This window comes from Lichenostomus cassidix, chromosome 3 (genome assembly GCF_008360975.1).
Source record: "Lichenostomus cassidix isolate B80296 chromosome 3, HeHo_3.0, whole genome shotgun sequence".
Taxonomy (NCBI): domain Eukaryota; kingdom Metazoa; phylum Chordata; class Aves; order Passeriformes; family Meliphagidae; genus Lichenostomus; species Lichenostomus cassidix.
In genome coordinates, this window is record NC_139483.1 from 58,935,247 (window position 1) to 58,947,601 (window position 12,355).

Here is a 12,355-nt window from a genome sequence, read left to right on the forward strand (position 1 = left end):
AGAGATGGTTAACCTGATCTAAAACGAGACACACATTTCACAGAAATTGGGCTAGTGGACTAAAGTTTTGTTTCATGATTATCTATACCCTTTGCAAAAAAAAGTCTTTTTAAAAGAACAAAATGAAAGAGGCACACGTACGATGTGGAAGCTTGCTCCTTTGATCACAAATGCGGCACTGAGGGTGCCTTGCAGGCTGTCCAGGTACATGTTCAACGAGTTTGCAGTACATTTCTCGCCCCTTTTCTCCACAGGTAGCATTGGTTGTGATGAGAGCATTACTAGCCAGGTTCAGCACTGCAGGGAACAATCCTGCAAACAAAATAAAATAAAATCATAAACAAGAGCAACAGAGGCAAAACCAAGGTGAATTTAGCAGAATAATCATGAATGAACATAACACCTGTTACAACATTAAAGCAAAAGCCTTCATTTTCAACAGCTATGGAAGTAATAAAGAACAACTTCGGATGTGTATCCAGAATTGAGACATCAAAATAAAGCCATTATACTGATGGGTTTCTCCCCATTCTTCTAAAATTCAAATTGGTACCTTCTGGTTATATCATGAACAACAGCAGGACGCCAAAGGAGAAAGTACAGAAACATACAAAGCATCATAAAATTTTATTTTTCACAATCAAACCTTCTGTTCCTACCCAACTGGCCATTGCAACATTGTGCCCAAAGTACGTATGAAAACTTTTTATCATTCTTTCCTGCTTACACCTTACACGGAAAAGCTTTTCCTTCACAGACTGCAGCTCTTGTACTACACTGTATTACTGTTCTGCTCAGGACCTCATACACACCTTTGTCATCAGAGCAGCTGGGTAATTCATTCAGCAACATGAATAGCATATGTCCTGTTTCCCTTTCCTCAAGAAGAGAATAATATATATGACATCGTATCTTCTATGGTAGTACTGTTGTTATTTTTCCAGGTGCACATGCTGAGTGATGTATAATAATTCTCATTCAGCACAGCATTTAAGCACATCTGAGTGCTCTGCTGAGCCAAGTTATATGAAGCAGTAAGCTATAAAGATTACAAACCATATGAAGAACATTCATTAAGGCAGGTTACTTCCCTTCCCACTAAGTACTGATCAAAACCTTTGAGCCGTAATAGAATTGATCCATGGAGACAAACAGATATGATGTGTTGAATGTATACATTAGTATCCCCCACATTAAATCAATCAGTTTTGCATCTTCAAAAGCATAATTTGCCATGGCTACAGGTTAAACCAAAAAAACCCAGCCTAAACCAACCAACTAAACAAAAAAAGGGTTGATGTATGGGCACTTGGGATCACTTTTAGATTAATTTTATGACAATTTCAACTGGCCCAAAACTCACTCTTTTGCAATTCACTCAGCTTCTAACCCTATTATAGTATTATAACCTTAAAATAAAGCTTTAATAAAAACTGAATTGGTCATTATTGTACTCTGATAAAGCTCCCTTTATAATGCCACTTCTTTTTGTCCTCCACAAATGGACAACATTCTTCAACTTACTCCTTTCAGTCCTTTAACACCAGTCTCCTGCTTGTCTCTGCAATTAACCTGTGTGCCATTTAATTATCAAGCTTGGCTGGTCATGGTACAGCTGTCCTTCGACATTGCGAGTTAGTGACTCTCATGCTCACTTTAAAACCATGTGTAAATATACTGCCTGAGCAAGAGAGCCAATTAGTTACTAACCATCCAATTTGCATAGTCAATCAATATTTGAGATTTTATTGATCATGTAGCCTGCTCCTTCCGTATAGATTAAAGCTCATTTTCATCACATTTTAAAATCTATACAGTTGTTCTTGTATTTTTATTCACTGCATTCAGTGATATTTTCTGCCTTCTGTGATGGGGCCACATGGTAAAAATCTGTATAAGCATTAGCAGAGTAGATGAATTAATAGCTGTGGAACTTCTTATGTTGACTGACAGCCTCATTATTCTCTTTTTAGGCTGTACAAAGTTAATAGTGTAGAAGCCAGTAATCATTTAGTGTTAACAAAGAGTCTGGCATTTGGTTCGGAGCTAAGTATTTTAAGCCCTCAAAAGTGAACCTTGTACAAAGGACAGAATGATCCTACATGCAAAGAATTGCAGTACATGGCATCAGCAGAATAAATCCTTCAAAAAAGAGCTGAAAGAGAGGAGCCAAAAAGCCTCCAGATTCACACAGCTATAAAAATATTACCTGTTCTATGTCTATCACAAATCATATCATTGTTCTGTTTTAACTCAAACTTTAAATGTAAGACACAAAAGTAAATTAAGAGTTCTTAAGAAACTCATTTATTAGAACACAACTTCACCCTTGGGTCGTCTCTTTTATGTACACAGCAGTTTAGGTGAAGCTACTAAAACAGCCTTGCCTGTAACCGGTACAAACACAGGCAACAAAACAAGTATTGGGTGTTTCACTGAAGAGCCCACGCCAAGATGCCAGCACCTCATAGAGAAGTGCTCCACACTGAATTCCCCACACTCAGTGACAGGCAGAGAGCAAAAGATGCGCGTTACAGCCAGCACTTCACCCTTGGTACTGATTAATTTCTCAGCCCTAGGGTTTTAATAAGTTACAATTAACAACTACAAATTTAAACTTTTTCTGAACAATCTTTATTTATAAGGAACAGGGGGTTGGGCTCAATGGACCTTATGGTTCCTTTCCAACTCAAGATATTCTACGATTCTACAAAACTTCTTTGTACAGCCAAAAATAAGGCTTTGCTTTAAAAGAATATTGGATGTACAAGCCTGATGGAATGGAGAAAGCAGTATTATTCATACTGATTTCTAGTAGTTACATATAGATATATATATTTTCACAACAGAGGCATGACATTTCAGCAATACAGAAGATAAAAGCATTGTCTTGAAACTTTCATCTAGGCCTTTGGAATATGAAATAAAAATGTGTATGTTTATGATGCTAATACATCTGGTCATGTTTCTAGGATTCACATCTTAGAAATTCATCTTCCAATCATAAATGCTCAGGAAAAAAGGCAAGCTCTAGATAAGACAGTTAATTTTTTTTAGAGAATTTTGTCTTTTTTTTCATTACAATAATCATACAGAAGAAATATTTTAAAACTGGTGTACTATTTTTGTGCATCTGCAATTATATTTCCCAATAAATTTTAAAGTTTGTTATCAATCCCACCTTGAATTCTATGGGCATTCCCCTATCAAACACTTCCAAAAATACGATCTGATAAAACTACAAAGAATTCTTCTTTCTTCATTGCCAAATGCCTTTTGTAAACATTTGCTCTAGTGCAAAGACTGGATAAAATCCCTCTGAGTCACAAACACATTATCTCTATTTTGTGTAGCTCAAGTGCAAGCAGAAAAATTCTACTCCCCTCAACTGCTAGCTACATCAATCTTTCCCTCCTTTTTGTCACTGGCAAAAAACATATTAGCATTTATTTCTATCTGTTAAAAAATAACAAAATTCTAGCAATTACATGGAAGAAATAAGTAGAAAAGATTGGCTTTTTAATTCAGTAGTGGTTTGTGCAAATTGGGTTCAATTTCTGGTTTTCAAAGCACTACTGCTGTGTGAAGAAAAAAGGATATCAGATTCTACCTCTGTGAAATGGGTATGGTCATCTTTCTGTTTTACACTTTGGTTCTTATGCATGGAATATATTCCATGAAGCTTTTAGTGCATGGAAAACCAACAGAAAGTTTGTTTAGTGTTGACAGGTGATTAAAGTATGAAAGGCAAATAACACAGAAATTAATCAAATTATTTAAAGTGGTGTACAATGCACATGTAATCAAGCATGCTGCTCAAGTCACTAGAGAATTAGTGATAAGTTTAGCACATACTGTCAACAGAAATAGTTCTAGAAAAAAATGGTAAAAATGAAAAGGAGCAAATCAGCAGGATTTTCTTGCCTAACTCCTATGTACTCAAGTTATACACTGCCACTGTTCTACTTAAATATGTGTGGTATCAAGGTACTAACTACATTATCCTCGTTTTTTAATGGGTCCTGGATGAAAGCACATCTAGATATCTATCTTAAAGATAAAAATAGTGGCTGTTTGGGACCTGTGGTTTTTTTGCAGATGCCTCACAAGCCATCCCTTATCAATGCTAAAATTCTCTGGAGACACTGGCAAGCACGTAAGTTCAACACATTTAGAGTAGCAAACAGACTTTTACAAGATTCCACAAATTCATTAAAGGAAGTAAGCCATCATACATATGAAGGAATGACCTCTCATGAGGTCAGAAAGGAAAATGGCAAGTAAGAGTGGAAAACCACAGCAATCTTTGCTGAATCCTGTTTTGTTCCAACAGCTACATAAGTAACTTAGAAAAGACGATAAAAAGAATGATGACTGCTTACTAATGATAAAAATTATCCAGGAAAATTAAAATAAGGATAGACCAGAGAGTGGTAGAAAATTTTCACAGAATGTTTTGTCTAGGCAATAAAATGGCGTATGAAATCAAAGAACGGAAATTAATACATAGGGGAAAAATACAATTGCCTCTGCATTAGCTATTATCAGCCCTGAAAGAGACTTCAAAAAAAGGTATTTCAATGAAAATATTAGCTCAAGGAATAGAAACAAAATGTCATTATTGCATAAACCCATCTGTCCTGAAAACTGAAATTCTGTATGGTGTTCCTTAGCTCCCATCTCCAAAAGGACATGGTAGAGCTAAAAAAATGAAGAAAAGTGTGACAAGATCATAGCTGTGGAACAGATTCTGAATGTGGACAGAAATATGCTATGAGTTTTCTACTGGAAAACAAACTGATTGGGAAATGTATAAAATTATGTAACTGCATACAAAATCATAAATGGCTTTCATAAGTAAATATCTGGAGTGAACATGGTTAGTTATCCTTCTACCACAAACTGAAGGTGCTGAGTCAACTTATCAGACAGTTTTCTTCACTGACTGGGATTTTCTTCTTGTTTATAAATGAAACTGCTCTTCAGTATGATAGCAATTAAATTCCAGAAGAGATGAATAAATTATATAATGAAATATTTTTATTCCAAAGGCAAGAATGGATTAAAACCCAATTAGATTAATACATTGAACAAGGCCTCATCTGGGACTGTTAAACATGAATGGCTTGTGTTGTCAGTTCAGAACATCCCTAAATCACCAGCTGTTGCAGGGTTTTATCCAGGGAGACATCAATGCACTCTTTCACATTTTTCCTCAATACTGATGTTGATAGGTATCTATAGTTTTTTCTTACTAAGGCTGGCAGCATATACATCCCAACATCAAGGTCCATCCAAAATGGAACAGAAACTATAACCTTAATTTTGTGTGGTATTGCTAATGAAACTGTAATATTTTTGCCAATATTTCTTTCACCAGCCATCGTCCTCTATCCTACTTCCCATTATTACCTTGCACCCATAGAGGTCTCCTCAATGGCTACTTACTCTATGGAATAGATCTTATTCTATAGATACTCTATAGAACATTCTCTTGACCCTGGCAATTTCCTTGCAGTTTTCTGCAAAGCAGTATTACCTAATTTGTTTTCTATGCTTTCCTTATTTCACTGTATAAAGGAAAATAACAGCCCAGCTTCATGTGTTTTCTTTCATCTACTTTTCACAAGTTCCCACCAACCTTCAGCTCATATAAACTCCATGAGTATCAGTGGAATAAAACCTACCAATCTGATGCCTGGCACCCTGTCCTGTTTTGTCATGCCCTATTACCTACTTCTCTGCCAAATTGACAGATTTTCCACATGCTTTATTGCAATAGTGGAGATCAGCAGAAGCAGATGAGCTACACAAGTAGCAGGTAAAAGACATTTTCATAAAGCCTGTCAGCTGCTGAATTCGGTCTCATTCTCACTCTCATTCCCCCCCCACAAACAGCACTGTGTGATTGACCTTCAGAGCCCACTGCAAGACCTATCTGATTTCCCTAGCTGAGTGAGGATGGAGGGATTCTAGAGGGAAATCAAAGATATTAACTGCATCTCCAGCTGCCGAATGGTGATTACAGGTTCATTATGAAGTGGGGATAGTCACTGGGGTAGCCTACTTTTAAAATGTGTCAAGAAGCAGCTACAGCAAAGGAGGAGTACAGGAAACAGATAAGAATGTAAACAAAATAATTATCTTGCACATTAGTGTTCCTACCATTCGCCAGTTCTGACACATTTTTCTTTCTTTCCATCCACATAACCCATGGAGAATTCTAAATCCTGTTTCAGTCACATCACCATCTCACACCTACAGAGCAACTGGTGGGATATGTCTCACTGGAAGTACACTCTAGCATTACAATGGAAGCACAAGCAAGGACCAAAGACCAAGATTACAACCTCTGTTAGACTTCTGCTACTGCATGGAGGAAACAGCAGGCATCTAAAATGAGAAACAAGGAACCACCACAGATGATTGATAGGAGATGGAAGGCAGCAGCAGAGATATTTGCATGGAGATGAAGGAAGAAACTCTCTCAGTGGGGAAGACTGGGAAGAGAGAAGAAAATTGGAAGAAAGACCACTGCAAAGATACTCATAAAGCCTGTAAACCTTCTTCTTGACAGAAAATGACTGGCACACTAAAATTCGCATTTTCAGTATTATTTAATATCTAGATTGTGATTACACAGCGATAAGGTAAGCATCTAATTTCACCAAGAGTAAAATTAATACAAATAATTGCAGTGCCTGCACGTACAAACAAGAAGTTAGCTTTAAAAATTCCGTATTGATTTTAATAGCTTTTTTTAAGTACTTCCAATGTAGAAGACAAACTTTGGTTTACCAACTCTGCTATTTCTTTGTGTCTTATTAAAGCATCAGAACAGAGAAAATGTTTTTCTCCTTCAAAGTAAGCTCTGTTAAGACCTGCATCTTCTCTCTTCTAAACAGACCAGTATTTGGCACTGCATACTTCCTTCAATCTTCTCAAAATATCCCTAGTCTCTTCAAAGAAGCAAATAAAACAGCCTGCCTAAATATGTCTAACTTTTCAAGCCAATCTTCCTAGTCTATAGAGCACTTTGAAATGTTCGTGCAGTCAAGCAGAGCTGTTTGCCACTGAATTTGTACTAAAAAGACAAAAGAGAATATGTCAATTTCCGATGCTCTAAGAAGTGTCACTGGAAAAAGAGAGACTTGTCTGCTGCAGCGCAGAGCTATGCTAGGCTGTGGGAACACAGTGGGGAGAAAAAACTGGGACAAAACAAAACAAAATGTTGCAGCACTGAATTGCTTCCAGCTGTGCACGACAGGGAGTAACTTAATGCACTCTATCCACAATGTGGATGAATACTTTTATACAACTAGAAAATAAACCCAATTTGAAGAAATAGCTGTCCAGACACAACAGAGCATGCAGACTGAAAAAACTGACACTAGGCCCATTTGTCCAGAGGAAAATAAAATGGAAAAAAATGTTTCGGTACCCATTTATGTCAGTTGCTCCAAATCACTGTGCATTACAGTACTATTCATTAGTCAGCCTTTTTTCCTTCCAAAGGAAGTGGAAAGTAGTTTTTGATGTTTGGTGGTAGAGATGGCTTGCTTTTACTTAGAGGTGATTTTCTCTATTCATTCTGAGCAATGTTACATACCTCCTGCATATTTATCTTCAACACAAAAGACAGAGTATGAAACACTAACCTGAAGAAGCTTGATAGCAAAGCTAACTCTAATCCTTACAAAGTAACAGACACATCCAAGAAAGAATATATTGATTATCTTGTAATATTACTTTTCCACTACACAGCTCAAGGCATTGAAAATCTCTAGGGACTTTGCTTTTGATTTTAACAGCAAAACTTAGCCAATTTTACACATTGAAGACTGAATGAAAAAATTGCTACTGGCTTACCCCAATATTCTATTGTATGAAATATATAAGCATCGCCCTTGCTTTGTAATGAATTTCCTTTTTTCCCAGAGCTGTCACAAAAGGTTGTTTTGCAAAGCAGAAGAGAAAAAACACAGGTGAAGATGAAATCCTGTATCCTTGACATCCATGGCAGAACTCCCACTGAATCAAAAATCCAAAGCACAAAGACCTAATGGACATCTCATTTTCAAAGGTATTTACATGCCCAGTCTGAGTCAGACACCCACTGATTTTCAAATGTATTCCCTTGGTTTTCTGGCAAAAATTTTGAAGGGCAAAATCATAGTTGTACAAATACCTTATCTGTAGAAAGAGTACACTATGCATGAAGAAGCAAGCAGCACTGCACTCTTTACAGTTACTTCCTTTTATTTTTTAACCACATGATCTTCATTAAAATCTTTGCAATGCAGTAGTACAGTCCTGGGCAGCCAAGCAGGCCTAACAAGGAAAAGTAAAACAACCTCTGAAAGAAAATAGTGTTCTGCAAACAGGAATTCTCCTAAATCACATCTTCTGTTCTTAGCACATATCAATTTACAATTTTTCCAAACTGCAGGACATGGCTAAAAATGTCCATTTTTATTCCAACCCGCAATTGAATACCAGGGTCTCCATACTAAGAAAGACATTAGGTTTAGTTTTCCCCACTCATGCACTTCCCTCATTTGCAGAGAGGGTGAGACACACACCTGTATGATTTGTCTATCCCAGTTTCATCCCACTGAAGGAGGGAAAAAAAAAAAAAAAAGAGCATGAGAAATGGGGAAAAAAATTAAATCAGAATTTCTCAAAGGTAAGATAGAGCCTCAGAAAATGAGAGCCTCCAGATGCAATTTACTGATGACTTTGGTCTTGACGAATATTTTGCTTTATGAAAAAATGCTCTGCTGTGAATTGTCTTGGAGACTAAAGAATATGAAGCATATTACCATTTTTGCAGAAACTTCAAAATCAGTGTTCACTGAAACCACACAGAAAAGTCAGAAATAGTTACTGTGCCCTGGAGTGTCCAACACTGTCACCTTAAACAGAAAGACTGAGATGTATGCTGTGCTCTTGCGCAAGAGGTAGCAAAAGGCATGTTATGAAGGTTAATAAAAGTCATCCATCTATTCATTATCATCTAACTGACAAAAAAAATACAAACTGAGTCTAACTTTATGAAACCAAAGAGCAAATGGAAAAACTGAGGATTCAGATTAAAATAGTTTAAAGTGTTTCAACTGATGAGCTTGAATAAACATAAAGTTCATTTTTCAGTCTTTAAACTGATTTACTTCTCACTATTCTGCTATAATGCTTTACAAACACATACTGATAAGGATTATAAATTTTCAACATGTTCTGGTAAAATGTGAGATCACCAATTAGCAATTTCAATGCAGAGTTCTTAACGCTGTCTTCAGAGGATTAGAGAATCACTGGGGCTGAAAGGGCCCTCATATCAAGCCCAACCCCCTGCTCAAATAGGGTCATGAGAGCAGGTGGCCCAGGACTGTGGGGCTGAGTTTTTAGTATCCCTAAGGATGCAGGCTCCACAGCCTCTCTGGGTAATATATTCCACTGTTTGACTACACTTAGAGTAAAACAAGTGTTTTCTTCTGTTTAAATGGAATTTCCTTTACTCTGATTTGTGCACATTACCTCTGGTCCTGTCACTGGGTACCACTGAAAAAAAGTCTGGATATATCTTCTGTATCACCTCCAGACACATATTGATGTGATAAAAGACTTAATGACACATACTGATAAAATCTCCTTGACATGTCCCAAAATGAAGCAACCCCAGCCCTCTCAGCCTCTACTTATACGACAGACACTCCAATTCCTTCTTTATTTTCCCAGCCATTTCTTGGACTTGCTCCAACATGTCTATGTCTCTCTTTTACTGAGGAGCCCAGAACTGGACTCAGTTCTTCAGGTGTGCTCTCATCACTGCTGAGCTGACAGGGAATGATCACCTCCCTCAGTCTACTGTGGAAACCCTCAATAATGCACCCCATTGCTTTCTTTGCCATATTGTTGGCTGTGTTGACCTGTATTGTTGGCTCACACTCAACTTGCTCAGCAGGACACAGGTCATCCTCTGCAAAGCTGTTTTCCGGCCATTTGGCCCCAGTTTGTACTGGTGCATGGGGCTCTCCCTCCCCATATGCCAGATTTTGCGCTTCCTTTTGCTGAACTTCAAAAGGCTAGTCCATTTCTCCAGTCTCCCAATGCCCTTCTGGCACAGCCCTCTGGCATATCAGCCACTCTGTCCAATTCTACATCGCCTGACTACCTACCAAGGGTACACTCTACCCCAGCATCCAGGTCCTTAACAAAGATGTTACACGGCATTAGCCCCACTATTGACCCCCAGTGCCTGCCTAGTGGTCACTAATTACCTGCCTCCAGGTGGACTTTGTGCCACTGAGACAACCATTTGGACCTACCCATTCAGATGTTAATCCACCTTGCTGTCCACTAATCTGACCTGTATTTAATCAGCTTTTCTTTGAAGATGCTACTGAGAGAGCATCAAAAGCCTTAATAAAGCTAAGATAAATAACATCCACTCCTCTCCTTTCCTCCATGAAGTCTGCCAGCTCATCACAGAAGGCTATCAGGTTGGCTAATCACAAAATTTCCTCCAAAAATCTATGTGGTTCTAAATCCAGCATTTTAGCTACCATTCACATTTACCATTCACATATACCATTCACATTTACCATTTTATGTGCATACATTACTTAAACCCATACTACACAATACCCTATTAAAATGAGAACTAATTTTCCCTTCTCAGATTATACTGTAAGGCCACACACCTTTGATCTGTTCAATTTCAATGCATGTAAAGCAAAATTAGCAAGATCAAGGCCTTCAATGATTACAGTATCAAGGCAGAATACCAAATATATTTTTAACATCTTAGACTCCCAGCTTTCCATAGAACAGAACAGGTTACCTGCTTCATTTCCTTATAGGCAGTATTCTGAGGCACAAATTAGCTGAATAACTGAGAAATACTGCAAAAACAAAAAAAATAATTTGTGTAATAATTATATATTATAAATATATAATATGTATGATATATTTATTATATATATTACATAATTAGCATATTGATATATATTTATTATATTTAATTGAAAAATTAAATTGTGTATTTTTGTAGTAATATTACAACTATGCATTGAATCAAGAAACTGTTCAGTTACACGAGAATATAAAAGAAGATTCTGAACTTTCTTTGTCAGTTTTACTGCATTCATTTTTTCTAGTACATTGAAATATTTCTTGTGTGCCACCTAAATTTTGTTCACCCTTTGCTACAAAAGGGCTTCTAAATACATGTAAGAGTCGTAGTACTTTACATATTTGTAAATTATATCCATGTAATATATACAGATATGCAAATACAATAGACAGTATGTCTGTATCTGTAGTCACAGCAGCACATTTAAAATTCTTCCTTTTTCATGAAGAGAACACAATATGTTCATTATTTCAAAATATGTTGATATACATTTTGTAAGAAAGAATATTTAATAATATTTATCTTCTCCATGAGAAAAATAATTTCCCTGCCTTCCATATATTTTGTCCCCTTACTTGAACTGTGACTGAATGGAAAGATCAAATGAGGTCTGAGCAGATGGCTCAGCAAACCAGTGACAACATACCATAGTTTAGAATTAGACAGAAAACGTGCAACCTAGTATACAGGTTCTACTTGTAACTGCCAAAGACATCTGGCTTAGAATATAAACCAGCTTGAACATCCCTACTCATACTTGCTTCATCATTCATGAAAATTAAATTATATCAATATCTCTTAATACTTCACTGTTAAGGCTGTGCCTATCTGTATTAGTGGAAACCCTCCTTTTCTTCTTTATAAAAGTAAACTTAGGCCCATCACAGAGGTCACAACTTTACATTCCATTAAAATCTGTCAGAACTGCACAGGTGAATCCCTACACATTGCTTTAAAAACGCATGGGATGACACATCAAGGAAAGGAATTTTTTGAGTCTTCCAATAGGATTTTAACGAGCTTCAGTGGTACTACTGTCACTAACATGACATTTATTTGCATGATTAAAGGTTTTAGGAGTGGACTCACAGCTGGAAACAAACGGTTTGTTTTTCAGAAATATTAATCAAATGCAGGTCTCCTGAGTTCTCCTTTGGCTGTCCTCACTGTTCGGAAAGTTAGCAGAATGCCCCCCCCCATAGTTTTCGTGTCCCCCACATTTATGTACAACAAAAGCTTTGTATGCAGTTATTTCTGATTAACAGAAGTTGCTTTCAGTAACTCAGGTGACAGGCTGCTCCATTCATGGAGGCCTTCTACACTTTTTGATTCTGCAAGAACTGTCTCCTGACGCGAGACTTCTAGCAATAGTGCTGACAAGACATAGGTGATTGGCATCCATAAATCAAAACACATTTGAAATATCTGCAGACTTATCAA

The 12,355-nt window shown here is 37.0% G+C and overlaps 1 protein-coding gene across 7 annotated transcripts in view; it reads right to left on the reverse strand.

Annotated features, from left to right (window-relative positions):
* LAMA2 (laminin subunit alpha 2) overlaps positions 1-12,355 on the reverse strand; it is a 342,287-nt gene that overhangs the window by 261,538 nt on the left and 68,394 nt on the right. For all 7 annotated transcript variants that reach the window (XM_085055980.1, XM_085055978.1, XM_085055977.1 and 4 more), the window contains exon 2: positions 142-312. In XM_085055980.1, the coding sequence (XP_084912106.1) occupies positions 142-312 (171 nt within the window). The remainder of the gene's footprint in view (positions 1-141; positions 313-12,355) is intronic.